This window comes from Zootoca vivipara, chromosome 7 (genome assembly GCF_965207765.1).
Source record: "Zootoca vivipara chromosome 7, rZooViv2.hap1.1, whole genome shotgun sequence".
Taxonomy (NCBI): Eukaryota; Metazoa; Chordata; class Lepidosauria; order Squamata; family Lacertidae; genus Zootoca; species Zootoca vivipara.
In genome coordinates this window covers 30,011,150-30,031,937 of record NC_142590.1, presented here as the reverse complement: position 1 = coordinate 30,031,937, position 20,788 = coordinate 30,011,150, and the positions used below count along the sequence as shown (strand labels likewise).

Here is a 20,788-nt window from a genome sequence, read left to right as displayed (position 1 = left end):
AAAACAGATTCAGGAGAGAACACTCAGGAAAACCATTTCCAAAAGCAATTTCCAAAAATGTAAGACTCTACAGGTTATCATTCTCTACGGAGAGGGCATCAAAAGTTGTAATTTAAGGAATATTTTCTCACCCTCAATACTGAAAGAACACATAGGGGAATATAACTGGCTGAGAGAGGAAATAAGTTGCTGTGCCTAAGAGCCAGGGGTGTAGTGTGGGGTGTGTGTCTGTGGGTGTGCGCCAGGGGGTTCGTGAGCACAATTTCTGAAGGGGCATGAACCAGGCGTGACCATGCAGGCACCCCCAGCACAGCCCAACCCAGTGCCCCTCTCTGCCCACAAAGGCCACATCAGTTGGCAGGGCTCCCCCCTGCACGGGCAGGCAGGTGACTCAGTGCAGCCCTGCGTTGCTCCAGTGGGGGTCGCTCTGGTGGTGTGGGCGAGGCTGGCACACACACACACACACACACACCCCAATCTGGCGTGCACCCACCCTGGGTACTGGCAGTCGACGCTAAACTGCTGCTAAGAGCTAGTTGCATCATAAACAGATTTCTCTAACATCTCCCCTTTCAGAACTATGAGGTAGGTTGCAATGCAACTATTATAGTTATTGGTAACTAGCTCTACAAACAGCTCAGGATCACCTACGAACGTCATCGTTTCATCTCTGACAATGTTCAAGGGTGGAAGCTTTTTCAGAAATATCACTGCCAGTGCAATCTTACTTAAGATTAAATAATAATAATAGTAATAGTACAGTAATTAAATTTATTACCTATCCTTCACCAGCAGTTCCCAGGGCAGCTTACAACAGTCTGGTGCAATATAACCAGTTTCTAACATGAAGGCTAGGTCCCGAAAACAGCTATACTTTTTCTCAATCTCTCTTCAGGTAAGTTTTACTCTGCTTGCATGGACCACTCTAAAACACTTACGCTTGTTCTCATCCAATGACACCGCCACCCAAGTTGACTAAAGCAGTGGCAGGAACTGGCTGAGAGTGGGTAGGAGAGCTCCCACTTAACCCTCCAGCTTTACTAACCTTAAAGCCTATGTGTTGCACAAAACCACTTTCGGCACGCATGTGCTGCAGTTTCTGCTTCTTCAGCTTTTTTAGTTCAAGCAGCTCTTTATATTCTGGTAATTCTCGATATGCTACAGGGATACTTTCTTCATCCTGTTAAAGAGGAGGGAGGGAGGGAGAATGAATAATATTAAGAATCCAAACCATTTAAGCAGATCCACAAATAGCTTGCTAAAGGAAAACAGTATTTTTGTTATTTTTTTGCTCTCTAAGACAAAATTTAAGAATAGAAATGTTAGAATGGCTTCATTACTGAAAATACATTTCCCCCTCTCCCTCTTAAAAATTTACATGAACTTGATTTTTAAGTTATCAGATTCATTCATCAGCTCTAAAAACACTTTGATGGCTAGGAATAGGAGAGAAATGTGGCTGGAAAGCTTTGAAGAACCATTGAGACAGGAAGAAACAGAATGTCCCCCGAAGGCAGAGATGCAACCAAGACAGAATGAGAAATTCTAATAGGGTATTGCATGACTTCTAATGTAATCTTTGAAATGTGATAGAGAACAGATTTGTTTTCACTAAAGATAAACCTAGCAAACAAAATCATTCAATACAGTTCTACAATCTGAAGTGCAGAATAGGAGAACATTTATGAGATTTATTTTTACCCTGACTTTTGCCTTTAAAAGCCCTCAAGATGTCTCATAAAACAAAATCACATTAAACTTGGATTTGTGTGGCTTTCGTCAGCCTCCTGTTCTATGTCCCCTTCCCAGGGTAGGCAGGACAATCTCTGACCAAAGTTGCCTATTACAAAATAAAAAAGTAGCCCAGCATGTACAAATGCATGGGAAGTAAGAACAGCAGTAGGAGAAAAGAGGATGAAGCAGAAAAGTAATGTTCTGAAAAAAGCCACCTGTCTTGCTAAGGGAGCCCTGAGAAACAACACACTTTGTTCTCCCTGATGGCAGAGTTCAATGGGGCTTATGCCCAAGTAAGTGCACAGAGGACCACAGCCTTGGAGATGCTGTGGCAGGTACATCCAGGAGACGCTACCTGTGAGGAAGGCCTCCTCTGGCTCCTCACGAGGGTGGGGTGAAGCAGAAGGGGCGGGCTAAAGTGGCCCTAGGACTATAGCAATGGCCTAGTTCACTTTTTTCTTATAGAAGCAGAACATCCAGACAGAAAATAAACTAATGCCATGAATGAAAACAATGTGCCTGGTCAAGCTGGAAAGATCACACCTAACCATTTCCAAGCTGAGAAGTTGTGGAAGATAAATTTCTTTATCTGACTACTGTTTACACTTGCATGCCACAGAATCACTGTAGGCAATCCTCACAGTAAAATTAGTGTCATCTTCTAATTACAGAGCTGTATCTGAGGGATGTGAATTCAAAGCTCTAACCGCTGAGTTATCCTGCTTACCAACCACAATAAATTCTTTGGAAATCATTCATTTGGCAAGTTCAATTGCAAAATGAGTACAATTTACATTGATATCTATGGGAATGTTTCTAATCTGTGATTTATCTGATCTCTCTCCCGCTCCCTCCAGTTTCTTCCTGAAATGGCTGCAGCCAACTAGCAAGAAAGAGACAAAAGGAAAACTGGTTTGTCTGATCCCTCCTGCTCCCTGATTTGTCTGATCTCTCTCCCCACTTCCCCCCTGCATGGTTTCTTCCCAGAAAATCAAGTAAGGAAGTAGGCAAACTCAAGCTGTTTGGATATCTGAATCTGTAGTGTGGTATAGCAAGTTTTGGGCATAATTCTTTATGTTTGGATAACTGAATTTTCGCATAGTGGGTGGGCAGATAGCAGGACCTGCATGTACAAAGAAGATCTGTCCTTGTCTGTTAAATAATAATAACCACCTCAGAAATGTACCAAGATGCTGACGATTAAAGCGGCAGTATTTTCAGCTCTCGCATGGGGGTTTGGAAAGGAAAGGAAAAATAAACAGATACACCTTTACCCAACACTTTTGGCACCGAAAACCTGTTCCTATTATATTGAAGATTTTCCTTTACTCAACACAGGCATTCTTTGAGCTGTCTTAACTCTCAGGACCTTCATGCATAATCATCTACTTAGAATAAAAAATATACCGATGATTCCTCCTCTGCCGCATTGCCTAAATGACTATGAAAACTTGATCTGTCATCATCTTCGTCCATATATACGGGAGGTTCATGGGATGTCATGAAAGTTGAGGGCTTGAAGAGATGTTTATTCAGAGGATGTTGCCTTCTACTGGAGGACTGCAACAGAAGAACACACCATCTATGACATGGTATTAAGAAACCACCATTGTAACATTTTAATGGTATCCAATGTGTTCTCACCATCAGTTTGGGAAGCTGTATACATACAGCGTTAGCTACAATTCATATCATGTAGTTTCTTGTTAAATACTGCATTTTGATGCACTTCCCCCAAACCAGCTTCAACATGAATTGAATACTCATCAGGAAAAGGCATCCTCGCCGTGTCTCGGCCCACTTCTGTGGACATTCACAGGCAATTTAGATACACATCAAACCGCTGACGAGTACAACAAACAAATGGTGTGTGAAATGCAATGAAAAAGAACCACCACATTACTTCTAATTTTTATTATAAAGACATTATTAAAACATATGGTCAAAACGCTGATGAATTCTGAAAACAAGAAATTGTTTTGCCAAAAACTGGCTGAAAATCTGATTAAGTAATTAAGTGAAATAGAACACTCCCGCTTCCCTGTTTACAAAATCCCACAAATAAAATGATTTGTGTAAGCGATCAACAAGGCAAACATGGTGCTTTAAAGCAAAATGTTTAATAACTGGTTTAAAAACAGAATTTAAGTAATGAAGATGGGAAAGTGCCACTATGTAGGACCCAAAGCCCCACAAATCCACAGAAGGAAGGTCCTCTCAGTCATACTAGCCTAGAGGTGGAGCACCAGAGGGTGAGGGGGTGAGGAAAAGGCCTCCGCCTTCTACCCTGGCTGGGCACAGTATGAAACTGCAGATCTGCTGCTCTGATATTCCACTGAATGTTCACTTTAAACCATTCGTTGGATATTTAATGGTAGCAGCCAGGTTGGTTATCATCAGATTTTGGGAAGGGATTGAAAGGAGAAACCAAATACAAGCTAGCTAAAAACAGCAAGGTGGGGAAAGGAAAAAGTACCATGGATAAATTTGTGTTGGAATGGTACAGTTTTATTACACACATGAACAAGACATGCAACAGTGGGCTTTCAACCATTATCTCTTAAACAAACTATGGTTTAATGTGAATACACAGCATATTGGTGACACACTACTGAAAATTTCCCAGTCCTCTGCTTCTATACCACTAGTCAAGAGTCTCGAAAATTAATCCCCCCAGATTAACTCTGAAAATTCCCTGGTTCTATCTGTCTGCAATTTGGTGGGTTTATTGCCCCAGCACACCTATATGTCTGTAAATTTCAGTCTAATTGTCCACAAAACACTAGGTAAGATGAAGTGATTCCTTTTTTAAGCCATCTGCTACAATTGCAATTGGATCCTTCTGAAGGTATCCTTCTGAAATCTGTTATGATTCATGGCTTAAAAAGGAGTGATCTTGTCTCCAAATTGCATCTAATTCCCACCCCCCTCAAAAAAATAGTTGATATTTGGGTTTTTTTAAAAAATCATAATGGTGTCCGGCAAAAAAGCCCCTAGACCAGTCTGAAATTTGGCACTCTTTGACCACTATGGAAAGGCTACACTTTCTGAAAATTTCTTCCAAAGCAGGCAGGCAGGCAAGCAAGCAAACAAAAAAAAAGTGCTGGTAAAGCACCATTCATGTTTTCCACAAATGTATTTGCGGATTGAAGTTGAATCCTGACAAGACAGAAGTACTATTTTGGGGGGACAGGAGGCGGGCAGGTGTGGAGGACTCCCTGGTCTTGAATGGGGTAACTGTGCCCCTGAAGGACCAGGTGCGCAGCCTAGGAGTCATTTTAGACTCACAGCTGTCCATGGAGGCACAGGTTAATTCTGTGTCCAGGGCAGCTGTCTACCAGCTCCATCTGGTACGCAGGCTGAGACCCTACCTGCCCGCGGACTGTCTCGCCAGAGTGGTGCATGCTCTGGTTATCTCCCACTTGGACTACTGCAATACGCTCTACGTGTGGCTACCTTTGAAGGTGACCCGGAAACTGCAATTAATCCAGAATGCGGCAGCTACACTGGTGACTGGGAGTGGCCGCCGGGACCACATAACACTGGTCCTGAGAGATCTACACTGGCTCCCAGTACGTTTCCGAGCACAATTCAAAGTGTTGGTACTGACCTTTAAAGCCCTAAACGGCCTCAGTCCTGTATACCTGAAGGAGCGTCTCCACCCCCACCATTCAGCCCGGTCACTGAGATCTAGTACCGAGGGCCTTCTGGCGGTTCCCTCATTGCGAGAAGTGAGGTTACAGGGAACCAGACAGAGGGCCTTCTCGGTAGTGGCACCCGTCCTGTGGAACGCCCTCCCAGCAGATGTCAAGGCAATAACTAACTATTTTACCTTTAGAAGACAACTGAAGGCAGCCCTGTTTAGGGAAGTTTTAAATGTTTAATGCTGTACTGTTTTAATATTCGGTTGGAAGCCGCCCAGAGTGGCTGGGGAAACCCAGCCAGATGGGCGGGGTATAAATAATATATTATTATTATTATTATTATTATTATTATTATTATTATTATCTAAACACCAGAAACAGATGTGGAATATTCTCGCAATTACCTTTTTGGAGTAAAAATACAAGTTTGGAGTTCTGCCTGGAACTGGAATACCAGCCTTAGTCAGTTTTATAAAATACTTTTGCACTCTGCTGGCAACCTGAAAGAGTAACAACAGATTTTAAAAAATACATATGGGCACTAATTCTAAACATTAATACCAATTTGTAAGCTATGTTTTGTATTTAAAAAGGTAAAAACACGAGAGATGGATGACAGCTGGTAATGTTACCTTAAACATTTAACAGAGACATAGTGAATATTATCTACTCTACAAATGTGCCACTCATAAGTTCCTAGCTGCCATGCTGCTCCATACACTTAAAGCCATGCCCTCTTCCCTATTCAGAACACTTCACACTCCTCTTCAAATCCATCATCAAGAACAGCTTCATTTGCAGAGCCCTTCCAGAGCTCTGTTTGCCCACTTGTCACTCACTTTCCCAGATTGCTACTACCGTGTTTCTCATAAAATAAGACGTACCTATAAAATAAGCCATGGCAGGATTTTCATGCATTGACAAAATATAAGACATACCCCCAAAATAAGCCGTAGTGGTGGGAGCAGGTCTGGATGGCGCCATGGAAGAGGAAGATGCCTGTCAGCGCCCGGAACCGGATGCTGCCGCCCCTCCAAAATGCCTAGCAGCCCCGACCCCACAAGAGCCGCAGCGCGCGCTGCGCCCTGACCCGGCGGTGGGACCCGGCAAGAGCCGCAGCGCGTGCTGCGCCGAGCCCTGACCAGGCGGTGGGACACGGCAAGAGCCGCAGCATGCGCCGCGCCAAGCCCCGACCTGGCGGCGGGACCCGGCAAGAGCCGCAGCGCGCACCGTGTGGAGCCCCGACCCGTCAGGACGCAGCAAGAGCCGCAGCGTGCGCCACATGGAGCCCCGAGCCAGCGGGACCCAGCAGCGCGCCCTGCTGAAGCACCAACAAAGCGCCCAGCAGCGCAGCAACAGCCAGTTCCAGGCGCCGAGCCGCAGCAGGAAGAGGAGGTAATTAAAAAAAATAAGACACCCCCGGTGAGTGAAATAAATATAAGACGGTGTCTTATTTTATGAGAAACATGGTACTCCTTCTCCCCAATCCCCCACTTAATTTTGTCTGTAACTTGTATAAAGACAGTGCCACCTCCATTTTCCGCAATATCTGCCCCATATTGCTCGTGCTTAAAAGCAATTAAATAGTGAACATACACAGTTGAGATACCAAAAAGTTATGGAATAAAGCTTTTTAATTTGCTAAATTAGCAAAGTAAGAGGTTACAGATTAGTTTTCATTCTGTCCTTCCTTCAACAAGATCAGAACAATGTATATTTAATTCAGGATTATTCTCTATAAATTCCTATTTAATAGGATACCAATATTTTCAGATTATGAGGAAACCTATTTAATGAATGTATTGTGGCTAGGAAAAGATCTAGGACATAAAATGTCTTAAGGGGGGAAGGACTAGGAGTTCCTAATATAATGCTACATTGCATTCATATCATAGGGTATTATTGGTCGCCTCTTAGTTGTGAATCTGGTTACAAAGAGAAAATATGGTTAAGTACTATTAAATTGTACTTTGCTCATCAGCAAAAGATGGGCTTTGGGGCTTCTTTTTGAGAAAGGTATAGAAATTTAATGAATAAGTGAGGAAAACGCACATTTCAAATAAAAAAAATATTCTAGATGTGCCTTCAAACTACAACATAAACTCTGGGAGATCATCTTTATTGTGATTTAGTGGTATGGATTCAACTCTAACTTTAATCAAAGGAGATAAATGGATTTTTTTCAGTCCAGGATAAAAATCCTTTTCACACATTTATAATTTTACTCTAGGTGCAATGCAACAACCTGAAAATCTGCAATTTGCCATTTTTCATGTACTTTTCAGACAAAGTTTACTAGACAGCTGGTACCATTAGAGGATTTTTTTGCCACTGATAGCATAACTAACTTGTGGGCAGCTGTCAGTCTCATGAGACAATGGAGTGCACCTCCAGGTGTGAAGTCAAACTGCTGCGTTAGCAGCACCTAAGTGACCTCCCTGGGGCGCAAGCCAGAGGAGTGTGCAGAGAGGTCCTGCTCAGACATCCCCCCTTGGCATATGTGATCTAAAGGAATGCAGGGTAATGTGTTTGGTACCAGCTTGGCTGCAGGAGTTGTTGGAAAGAGGTGTACAAAACGCCGTACGTCTTAGGGATTTGTGTAGGGTTCACGCCTTACCCTTTTCTTCTCCTGAAGATATCCCCCAAGGCAGCGAAGGGTTAGGACCAGAGTTTTCTTATTAATACCTCCTAATTCATTAATTAAATGGAAAGAACAACAAACTAATAATACTGGTGTTCAAAAACTAGGTTCTCAGTGGATGTTATATAGGAATATAATTCTGAGGCCTCTGTGCTATTCATATGAAAGAACTCTGGTAAGGTTTAGCTTTGATAGTAGCTCATTACTGGGAAGAGACACAATGATAATTTGAATAGATTTTGTTGAAAATATGGTTCAAGATAAAATTGATTGCCACCCACTGCTAGTCTTCTCAGCACTCCAGAAGAAATTGTATAACCAATGACACCAACTCTTAGCAAAAGAAACAGATGAGAGTCTGTTGGGGCAATGAGAAGAGAACTGAGCAGGAAGGCACCTGTTGCATTTCTTGAAGCTTGTACACCAAGGATTGGATAACCACCCCTAGCTCTCTGGCTTGTTTTACACAGGCACAGAACCCACCTGTTGGACTGCACAGACCTCAAACGAGTGTTGCTCCTTATTACCTGCTTTGCAGTTCTGTTTCCCAGTTCATCAGCTATTTTCTGCCATCGCCGAGATTCTATTTCTTCTGGTGGATACTTCAGGAGTAGTAATTCAAGCTTTTTCTGAAGCAACCATAAAGTATGTCATAAATACCAATTAATGTTTCACAGAAGAGCGCTCCACTTATTCATTAATGGGGGTAGGCAGGGGTGGGGAATACAATGCAAAAGCCAAATGAACATTATAGAATTGTATGATTCTGCTAGCCTCGTTTTCCATTACCTGCTCTTCTGTACTCCACAGCTGATTAAAAGTTTCAGGTTTGGTCTCATCACAAAGTCGCCCTCTTATCATCTGCTTAAATACAGTACATAACATGGAACAAGACTTTAGAGAAGTTCATTTAACTGGATTTAATTCAAGCAAAACCAGAGTTTGCTCAATGAATGACAAAGCAAATCATCTAATTTTTCACATTAAAATAACTATTCCTAATGGCAGGTATTTGAATTCATTATAACTATCAAAAATGATGTTTTATAAAATCCTGAAAATAGCTTCTGTCTTATTTTTGGTAGTATTTACCTGCGGACGATTGTTTGCTGAAGCTTCTGGACAATCACTGAAAGGCAATACAGAGTATGAAGTGGCCTCTCCATCCTTTCTGAGATCCAAAGGACTTTTTGGTCTTATAGGTAAACCTACTGAAAATAATAGAAAATAATTATTAAAGAGCATTAGAGTGCCCCACCACCATGACATAGTTATTTATTTACCTTTATCAAAAATAAGTTTTGCTCGTCTACTGTTACGCTTTCGGTTTTTGAATTCTCTTTCAAAATTCCCAAGGCTTGTAGTATATTGGTCCCAGGATATCTCTGGCAGCTGAACAACTCTCTGTGGATATGGAAGCCCTACGTCAACCTGAAAAAGTCAAAATTAAGAAGAAAAGGGTTCACAAATACACACAAAGCACACTTTCAAATGATGCAATATGAAACTAATATGAGCCTATTTTAAAGTAAGCCATGTTTTACTGTATTTCCACCACATTTTAAAAGGAACTCATCCAACAGTAATACAGAGGAAAGCATATAAAATATGTAGGGGAATGGGAAATGATGGCTTGTTGGAGATCATGTTTAAAACAGTTACAGTCATCTCCTCTTACTGTCTTTTGTTAGCTAAATAGAAAGCATGATTTCCCACCAAATTTTAGTCTGTGAGCAAATATAGCATATTAAGAGAGACAGGGAGGAGACCAGGAAATAGAAATTAAAGAACATACCACAGTTGGTCAAAAACATATTCAGAATGTGTGTGGATATTTACCCCCACAACTCACTCACTATATGTTCTTCCCTTAATAATTCAATTGTAATCAATGGCAGTTTGTTCCACAAAAACATCTATAGACTGGCCTGAAACAGACACTTCTGCTTTCTCATGACTGCATCATACAGCTCAATTGCTAGTTCTCTTTGCTAGGACATCTAAACTTTCTCTGCAAAATCAGAAGTAAATTAATTGTCAATGACAAGCAGGAGGAGTTATAAAGCTGCAGCATACATTCAACTAGGGGTGGCAAATGACCCCAAAACAGTGTTGTGGGACATTAGTGTGAGCATACAACCCATTCCCCACCTTCAGATAGCTTTCAGTGTGAACCAAATCCTATGCATGAACACCTGGTCACATGGAGATGTTGCATTTTTCTCTGCAGAAATTTTGCAATGAGAAGCCTGCTTCAAATGTTCAGTCTAAATATGTGAGGGCAAGGGGAGCAGAAAGAGACTACCGGTTAGGTGTGTGTACCACCGTTACCTGAAAATCCTGAACCATGTCAAGAGTTCCCATTCCCACCACACTCGTCCTTTTAGCCTTTAGCACAGAAGTCTGCAAGGGGCTTCCATTCAGGAACCTTACAATCGGGAACCCTGATAATATCGATTTCCTGGTTGAGGGGAGGCATCTAAGCACATTCAGCTGAACATTTCTGCAAGTTCACTGCAGATCACTGTGCTAAACACTAGGTCAGGAGTAGAGGAATGAGGGCCAGCAAACATGCCTCTGGCCTCCTACGCTTTTTGACCTTAGTGTGCCCAGGCTGTAAGATCAGGAGTGAAGGGCTGAGTTTACACTGAAAGCTATGTAGAGAGGGACATGGATGTGGGAGGGCATAAACCCCATTTTCTACCACAATGTTTCAGTGTCACCCCTGGATGAATTGTAGCTGGGGTGTTAAGGGACCCTTAAAAACCCCAACAAGCACTGGCGCTGTCTATAGCATGAAAGGATATGGAGGCCACTGAACATGTCACTGATGGTTGAAGGGAGGTATCAGGTCAGGAGAAATGGTTGCCTCTGCGGAGAGTGGTGGCTTTTATAGACAGTTTAATTGAAACTGCCAAACAAACTGGGAGTTGGGCACAGTATGGAGAATTTCATACCTTGGCTACCTGAGTGCATGGGAGGCTCTGAATCAGAAGAACCAGCCCCAAGTGGGGAATTTGGGGAAAGACAAGTTAAGGGAAGAAGAATGGAAACTCTTGCCCTTATCTATCAGATCTGACAGGCCCTCAACCAACATTACAACCTCATTACAAAATCTTCACAAACACAGTTTTGAACAAATAATGTATTTGAGAAGGTAACAGACTCAAGAAGACCTAGTTGCCTGTGTCTTATAGAAAGGCCATGTTTTCCCCTAATTCTACCATTTACACACACTTGTCTGCAGGAGATGAATTATTCGTTATCAAACATCTCTCAGGAGTGCTTACAAATTCCCACTGCAATACCTTCTTTTGGAGACTCTCCACAAATCCAATGGGATCTTTCAGCGCTTCTCTCTGGTGTCTGCCTAAACTCTCAAGATCTTGAACTGCTTGAGTGCGCTGAGCCTCGAGTACCGCAATCGTCTGTAAGAGTCTCTGATAACTACAGAGACAAAGGGAAACAACTCACTACAGATTTCTATGCACAATAACCAAAGCAAAAGGAGGGGGGAAACCCCAAAACCTCAGCACCCAGCACACTTATCTGAAAGACTCAAACAAAGCATATTATTTTAAACAGGACTGCATATATTAAAAGTAATTTTTAAGTACACCAATAGAATGTGTGTCAGAAGTTCTTTTTTAAAAAAAATAGTGGTAGGATTGACTGCTTTATAGAAATGCCAGCAAAAACACATAATGAGTATAAAAAACTGGATGCTGAGTAAGCCACAAAACAATGACTTTTTCTTCTTGCTGCACAGTATGTTTATTTCTACCTACCACTATAAATATGGTTCCAACATACTAGACTAGTATCACTCTAATACCTGAACAAAGGAAGTATCTAAGTATCTATCTACCGGTATCTTTCTTATCTATTGTAGTCAATGAGGTTAATCTAAGTTAATTTTCCCCCACTACCACAAATATACAGTACCACAAAACCTTGCCTGGCAAAAGGTTTTGGCATAGCTAGGGGGTGGGGCAGACTAAGTGAGCAAGCACTGGGCAGGCTGTGGACTGAGCCCCATCTGAAAGCGGTCCAAGGCCTACTGCAGGTCTCAGTCCACTGTTTGTGTTTCTTTTAATGATAAAGCATCCTCAGACTCTGTTATTCACATTTGCATGGATGGTATACTTCACTTTTCAGTGATGCAATTCATGTCGATATCTTATTTATGCTGAAAGTTATTATCTCTTATTTCTTTTGCTTTGTCTTACCAAAGACATGCCTCAAGTTCCTTCCTATCTGCATCATTAATGTTTTATATCTTCAGTATTATTGTGAGTGTATGTGTTCACATCCACACAAATGCAGAGTTCTGACATGTGTCAGCACTGAGGTCCAGCTCCAAGGGCCTTCTGGTGGTTCCCTCACTGCGAGAAGTGAGGTTACAGGGAACCAGGCAGAGGGCCTTCTTGGTAGTGGCGCCCGCCCTGTGGAATGCCCTCCCACTAGATGTCAAGGAAATAAACAACTATTTGACTTTTAGAAGACACCTGAAGGCAGTCCTATTTAGGAAAGTTTTAAATGTTTGATGTTTTATTGTATTTTTAATGTTTTGCTGGAAGCCGCCCAGAATGGCTGCGGAAACCCAGCCAGATAGGCAGGGTATAAATAATAAATTATCATCATCAACATCATCATCTATATTAAGATATTATTTCCTAAAGCGTAAATAATGAGTTCTTGCTTACACTGCTGTCTCACAGAAAAAAATTCGGTAAGTCTTTTGCATTGACATCTTAGGAGTTCATACATGCTCGCAGGATTTTATTTTTTTAGCAGAAGGAAAGCATTGTTTTTGCTTAGCGATACTATTAAGCACATTAATAAAATCAGTACTTAACTGGCTTAATAGGCACAAATCCCAAGAGGATAAATGTTTTTCTAACAATATGTTAGACAACAAGCCTTGCAAATACATATTCACAGAGGGTAGCTACTTTTTATAGTTTATACAAACATATACAACTCCTGTGTGGGCAGGCCTGAATAATTATGACATTGAAGCAACAGGAAAAGAAACTTATATGTGCATAATTGTTCCTATATATAATTGTCTAGGCATATGAGAAAACAAACCCAACAGGGAATGCATACCTAATGGTGCAAAAATGGAATATTTCCGTTACTATTGGAAAAAAATCAATATATTTACATATTAGGCTGAATACTCAGGAATCTTAAGTGTGTTCATTGTAGCTAGATAAACATGAAGTACTTCCAGCTAGAAATGTTTTATGCAACAATTTGATTTCTATCTCATGTGAGAAGAAATATGCTGACATTTGAATGGTTTTCCCAGACAAGCTACTGGGCAAGTCTTTGCCAAGGGTAGTTAATTTAAATAACTAGATAAATTCCTAGTATAGGCATTTACTTCCTTCCATAGCGAGAGCAGTAAACAGGAAAGGAAAAAGTGAATCACTAATGGGAGATCCTGAAATTGTCTGAATGTAGGATATGCCTGATTTTCACACTGGACACAGAATAATGAGAAGAGGGGACTAAGAAGAGATGGCAAAAAATAGCCAGTTCTGGATATCCATACAAGGTTCAATCCTTACAGAAAATACTGTCTTACAAGGTCTATATGGGAATTCATGCACAGCCTCTCTACATGCACATTGAATTAGTTACTCACTAATATTTGCACAGGGGTTTTGCACACAGGGATTCTGAAAGCAATCTTAGAAGTAACACCATCTTCTTTGACTGCTTGTTATGAGCAGTACCACAGTCCTCAGGTCTAACAACCCATGAAATGATCTATGGTAGTAAAGATTTCACATATGTTTTGCATTTTTAAGTCTTTGCCTTTTAAATATTTGAAAGATCATATAGTCCTTTTTTACAGTCAAAATTCCAACATAGTTTGCAGTGGAAGAATTAGTTTCTCAGCTGACTTAGTTCAATAAACTATTTTATGTGATTTATATTTAAGCTGTTGTGGGTTAAGCGGTCTATCATGCAACTTTATTTTTACAAAGCAATCCGTCAGTCCAAATAATTAAAATCTGTTTATAATTAGTCATTTTCATTATACTAATAATTTCAGATTGCCCCAAGGGCAGATAGAAAATGTGTTTACTTCCTGGAGCCAAAGAAGACAGCTGAATCTACACAGAAGCACAAGGCTACATACCCAGTAGGCATTCATACATAATTATTAATAATAATAATAATAAATTTTTATTTATACCCTGTCCTCCCCAGTGAGTCAGGCTCAGGGCAGCTGACATCAATAAAATTACAATAAAACGTAAAAGAAAGAAAAACAATTGATTAAAATGCAGATTAAAATACAATTTAGATTTTAAAATGGTTTTAAAATGCAGCCTCATTTTAAAATGGCCCAAATCAAAACCCAAAGGCCAGGCGGAACAGCTCCGTCTTGCAGGCCCTGCGGAAAGATGTCAAATCCCACAGGGCCCTGGTCTCCTGTGAGAGATCGTTCCACCAAATTGGGGCCAATACTGAAAAGGCCCTGGCCCTAAGTTGAGGCCAATCTAGCCACCTTATGGCTTGGGATCTCCAAAATATTGTTATTTGTGGACCTTAAGGTCCCCCGCGGGGCATACCAGGAGAGGCAGTCCCGTAGGTACGAGGGTCCCAAGCCGCATAGGGCTTTAAAGGTCAAAACCAGCACCTTAAATCTGATCCCGTACTCCACCAGAAGCCCGTGCAGCTGGTAAAGCACTGGATGAATGTGATCCCGCGGCCATGAGCCAGGGGACTCTTGAACTATTTATTGCCACACCTTGGAAGCAAGGTGGGCCGGACTGGATCTTTTGGCCAGGTTGCTACAGTAAAGTAGTGCTTCCTTTAAAATGTTCTTACACTGCTGTCTACTGTTTTGTGGACCCAGGCACAGTGAGGCAGAGGTGGAGTGCACAGACAAAAGAAAGGGAACAGGAAACACATGCTAGATTCAAATTAGGCCACAACTTTAATGATTATAGATGCAACTGGTTCAGCATAGGCATTGGGTGTGTATTGCAAAGATCAACCACCCTACCTGCTGGTGATGAACCATTGAGGTTAACAACAAATTAGAAGTCCCCCTGCAGTGGCTACCACATATGGAGAAACCCTAAGTGATCCCCAGTGTGGTGTGGCAGAAGAGGAAGATTGCAGAAAAGTGTGAAAGCATCTCTGTAAGCAGAGATTTTCCACAATCTTTCCTCTTCGTCTCCCATACCACATCCAACCCCATTCAGCAGAGGAATTGAGAAGCCTTTCCAGAAGACTGCCTGGGAGAGGATGGGGTGGAAAAGTCACTTTCCACCTCACCCATGGGTTTATCTCTGGATCCACCCCAAATATACATACACACACTCATATGTATTGAATACTAGTAACCTCATTAGTATTCTAAATAAAATTCTTTTTTAATCCTAGGCAGGGTTTTCAATCTTACAATTGTAACACAATTAACTTTTTTGCCAACACAAAAGCTAACAAACTTAATCTCAAAACATTATTTTGAATACATATATATTATGCCATTCCACCACACGTCTGCGACAGGTGGATCACATAACAATTAAATACTAATGCAACTGAAACAAAGTTTAAAATACAAAATACTTAACTCACCACAACTGCCTTTTCTCTTAAGAGAATCAAAATCCTGCCAACACCAAAAAAGAACAACCATACATTTGTAAGGGCTGCTATGAAATTGCATGGACTCATAAAACTACTGCTATATTATCAGCAGCACAACTGAATTCTATGCTTCACTTTCTGATTCATATATTTATGTAAGGAAATATCACAACAGGACATTTAAATAAGTCTTTTTTCTGTCTCATCATGATAATAGATGATAGATGAAAAACCCATTTAAAAAATGCTAAACACTATCTCCAACAAGTAAACGCTTCAAAAAATTTCTTCATACTGATAGTATGAAGTTAACCTATCAACAGCAGAACTGAATGCCCACTTTTATAAACCTTTGCTTCTCTAGTCAAGAAAAATAAGATTATCCTCATTCAACATTAACAGAGTAAAGGTAAAAAGTAAAGTACCTCTGGACAGTTAAGTCCAGTCAAAGGCGATTATGGGGTGTGACGCTCAGATAAGACTCTATATTGTTAAAATATTCATACTTCATAAATCAGAAGTTAGGGTATAACCTGTTTTGAAAATGCAACATATGAATGTCTATTTTAATTCTTATTATGAGACCAAGCGTATTATAAATTTAAAATGGAACAAGCATAGCATCTTTTGTAATACACTAACAGGCTAATGTGACACATTTAGTGTTTGTTCTGATAAAGCACAGAGATGGCTCACTTAGAACATAAGAGTCATGAACTTCCTGCATAAGTTTATACAAGGCACATCCTGTATCTCAAGGGAAATGTTTCATTATTTTTTAGTTGATTCTGCTATTTCAAGCAATTATTTTGTTTCCTGCTGTGGAATCACATTATTAATTGTGTATACAGTACTTATTAATTTAACACACTTTAAAACCGAGACTGGAGAACAATAAGCAACGAGATCAAGGTAAAACATAAAATACAATTTGTGGAGCATTTTAAGAGGATGATAAACCACTGGTACCAGGACATACATAGTGTTCCTGATCCCTTTTCCATGTTTGTGAGACTGAAAGCTCCCAGTAGGCTCATTCACCTCTCACACCATTTTCTATCACACCAAAATCCCTTCCCTCATTCCCTTTTCAGAGATGACTTTAAGGTTGCATTCATGATAATAGCAACCATAGAGAGCTCAAAATAAGAGATGAAAGCATACACATGATTAGAGGTGGGATGTTAGAATTAACACCAGTATAGACATAATTCTGAAAAGAGAAGTGAGGGGAAGTTGCACACAAGTGGTAAAGGTATGTAGAAGCCTATGGGGTGTCAATAATTTCCTAACCATAGTTAGAAAATCAATAACATTATGTCTGAAGTCGGTTTTCAAAATTTAGTAAATATATATCAGTTCCAGTATTTTCCAGACAAGCATTACTGGTTATCGGAAAAATAAACCTGTTAAATGCATGTCTGTTGAAGAAACATTGCAAATTGGGCTAGGGTGGGTTGGGAGCAGAGCTCGTCCAGGTGTGATTCTGTCAGTTTTGCTCAGGAGGAAGTTGGGTATTTAGTCCCAAACCCTGGAAGAATGCTACACTCCAGCACCAGCACTTGTAAACAAGAACTGGAAAAGGTGTTTAAAAGTGATATGAGCTGGTGAAGAGCAGAGCTCAATTCCAGGTGTAGTGGTCTCTCTGAACTCAAAGAAATTTAGAGAATGATTCAGAATATAGAGAGCAGATATATAACCATCCAAAGCAGGCTGTTGATCAAGGCAACATATTTATGTGATATTTACTATTCTAGAGTCTTTTAACACTTTAGTCAGCAAACTAAGTTGGACTTGCCTTTGGGAACTTTTAGTAGATAAGTGGAATAAGAATCAGTCATTATTAGTCACAATAGATAACTTATTCCAAAGCTTTTTTCCTATGAGAAGATTGGCTTCATTAGACCCAAAATGAGAATCCTGCCATCCCCAATTATTTAGTTCTGCTATTGCATTTTGTTCATTTACTTATGAGAAACAAAGTACTCTGAACATGTTTAAAACCATTATCCTTTTTATTACTTCATGTGTTTCAAAGTGAATTCTGGCACACACAATTGGTTCTAGAGTTGGGTTATTGGGAAGGAGAATCTTTGAAATTAATCCAAGAATGAAATGAAGTAACAAGTCTTCTTCAATTTGCTATTCTTCACACACACACACACACACACACACACACACACACACAAGTTACTTTTACAAAAAAAGCATCTTTTTTCCATCTAGAGGAAACAAAATCAGAAAAAAGGATTTGGCCATAAAAAGTACACACATTTTATTCTTTTTGCCTTCTACAGAGCAGCCAGAGCTGTTGTAATGGAAATATTCCAAAAAGTATTTATGTATAAAAAATACTTCTATGGTGATTTCATTAAAAATATCAAAACAGTTTACAACAATTATATCTATACAATAAAAACCATATAAAAATTTAAAATCACAGATAATCAGCTATTACAAAAGATGTATTAATTGTCTTCCTAAGCCTAGTGACATAGAAAAGTTTTCAGCAAATGTTTAAAGGCTAAAATAAAAGGTGCCTGCTTAGATGGCTATGAGATATTAATCCATATGTATCAATGTATCTAAAAAGCAACAGCTACCATTTATCCAACCTTTTAAACAATTCAACAATATCCCATTCCCGGGCAAGGTACTAGAGTATCTCAGGCTCTAGGGGTTTCTGGATGAGATGGAATACCTAGATCAATTTCAATCTGGTTTTAGGCCTAGTTATAGGACAGAAGCGGCTTTTGATATGCTTCCCTTGTTTAATCCCAGTGTATGTCCCAGTTCGTTCTGCTGGACCCTCCTGGGCCACCTTAATGGGATAGGATTTGGAGACACTGTTCTTTTTCTTCTTCTTTTATTATTAAAGGTTTTCTTGATTTACAAAGATATGTGCAATGCCTCTCATAACATTTTTACAAATCAGTTTCATTTATTGAGACATTGGGAAGAAAGGGAGGAAAGGGGTAGATGGGGGGAGGGTGGGTGGGTGGGGTGGGGTGTCTATGTTTCTATTTTGCTTAATATATGTGGGATTTTTTGTCAGTGTTGCTTGTGTAGGTTCTCTTGTGTTGCTTTGGTGGTGAGAGATGCTGGGGTTGGCCTAGGATATGGTTGGAGACACTGTTCTAAACTGTCTCGGTTATAAACTGGTGTGCCATCAGTAATGGAACTTAATCCAGACAAGACAGAGGTACTCGTGATCAATCGGAAGCCAGAACAGTGAATATGGATTCAGCCTGTACTGGATGGAATAACAACTGCCCTTGAAAACTCAGGTTCACAGTGTGGGTGTGCTTCAGGATTCAGTCCTGAGCTTGGATGCCCAGGTGGCCAGAAGTGCATTTGCAGTTAAAGCTAGTGCACCAGATACACCCACTCCTGCAGATGTCTGATCTGGCCAAAGTAAGACACACACCTTATTTGCATCGTGTTTGGATTACTGTAGCACACTCTACGTGGGGCTGCCTTTGAAAAGTGCTCATAAACTCCAACTGGCCCAAAAAGCTGCAGCCAGGCAGTTAACAGGGGCCCAGTTATATGGAACATATGACTCCCTTGTTACAATAACTCAGGCATCCCCAAACTGCGGCCCTCCATATGTTTTCACCTACAACTCCCATGATCCCTAGCTAACAGGACCAGTGGTCAGGGATGATGGGAATTGTAGTCCAAAACATCTGGAAGGCCAAAGTTTGGGGATGCCTACAATAACTCCACTGACTACTTTCAGGCACTGGTCTGCTTTCAGACACAATTCAAAGTGCTGGAGTAAGGTTTAGGTTAGCAATAAACCACCTGGTGTCAGTGAAGTTAGCTCTTTATTCAAATAAACCAAAACAGCCCAGCCTAGTGATCACAGCTACTCTGCCCAAGAGGCCTTGCCCCAATGAGGCAGTTGCAAGGACTAAAGGTCCCTACCTTCCCATTGCTCTCTAAGGCTCCTCCCCTGGTTACTTCCCCAGCAGCCTAAGGTTCTGTCAACTTGTCTCTCTTTGTTGTGCCCTCTTCATTTCTCTGCATATTCTGAGAGACCGGGGGGATAACTATTATCTTTCATATGCTTTTAGCTTACTATATTTTTTCTACTTACAGGTAGGTAGCCGTGTTGGTCTGACGCAGTCAAAACAAAATTTTAAAAAAATCCTTCCAGTAGCACCTTAGAGACCAACTAAGTCTCTAAGGTGCTACTGGAAGGATTTTTTTATTATATTTTTTCTGTGTTGTTTTAATTTGTGTAAGCCACCTTCAATCCCAGTCTGGGAGAAAAGTGGGATATAAATAAATATAAAATCATCAACAACAAAGGTATACCAGTAAACACACAAATCCCTTGGTGACAGCACAATCATCAGATATACAAGTGCCAGCTTCACCAAAAGCAATGCTTTTGGCTTGGAACAAATTTTCAACTTTTATGTGTTGATTGAATATGTGCCAAACAAAAACAAAACAAAAGTTTTTTGTAAGGTGCAACACTGTTCTTTAAAAAAATAAACATAAAAACAACTTCACTTTGTCAACAACTGTTAACCACTAAAATATCTCTAGCACACAAACAAGGTTTGATATGGCCTTTCAGTCCACATCTGACTTCTAGCAGTTCATTTCTGTTTCAAAATTATGCATTCACTGAGAAAAGATCACAATGGGGAAACATCCATTTACAGAAAACTTAACTTAAAAATAAGGTCAAGCTGTGAGTATGTTTCAAATTCTTATGAGGAAAAATAAACTGCAGCCAATTGTTATTGCAGTTATTTCCACAAAACGTTAACAGGAAAAAAACACTATTCTAATCCAATTGCTTTTATTCAAAGCACATTATCTAATTCCAGCAGTAAAAACATCCATTTTAAGTGATGTGACTCCAAAAGTAATAGTACAGTCACTGATCCCAGAGATTAGAGACAATCATCTGCTACTTCTGCGTCACAATGTTCATATAGTTACAACTGAGTGTACAAAACCAGATTTTTTGCTAGTAAATTATCATGTTTCTCTTTTCATCAGAAAACTAGCTTTTTAACTGGCCTTTAATACTTTAGCTATTCAGTACCCAGAGTGCAACTAAATAAACTGTGACAAAATGTTTAACTCCAAGAACAAATAGGAAGAAATTCTTAACATACTCCAA

General features: G+C 40.3%; 1 protein-coding gene across 14 annotated transcripts in view; it reads right to left on the bottom strand.

The window, feature by feature from the left end:
- The window catches only part of ZZZ3 (zinc finger ZZ-type containing 3), a 40,093-nt gene that overhangs the window by 1,938 nt on the left and 17,367 nt on the right, over positions 1-20,788 (bottom strand). For 5 of the 14 annotated variants that reach the window (XM_035121625.3, XM_035121626.3, XM_088673206.1 and 2 more), the window contains 8 exons: positions 11,328-11,466; positions 9,303-9,450; positions 9,112-9,230; positions 8,809-8,883; positions 8,547-8,648; positions 5,783-5,878; positions 3,142-3,294; positions 1,046-1,180 (listed from right to left, as the gene is read on the bottom strand). In XM_035121625.3, the coding sequence (XP_034977516.1) occupies positions 1,046-1,180; positions 3,142-3,294; positions 5,783-5,878; positions 8,547-8,648; positions 8,809-8,883; positions 9,112-9,230; positions 9,303-9,450; positions 11,328-11,466 (967 nt within the window). The remainder of the gene's footprint in view (positions 1-1,045; positions 1,181-3,141; positions 3,295-5,782; positions 5,879-8,546; positions 8,649-8,808; positions 8,884-9,111; positions 9,231-9,302; positions 9,451-11,327; positions 11,467-20,788) is intronic. The other 9 variants (XM_035121627.3, XM_088673208.1, XM_088673207.1 and 6 more) reach the window with 3 other exon arrangements.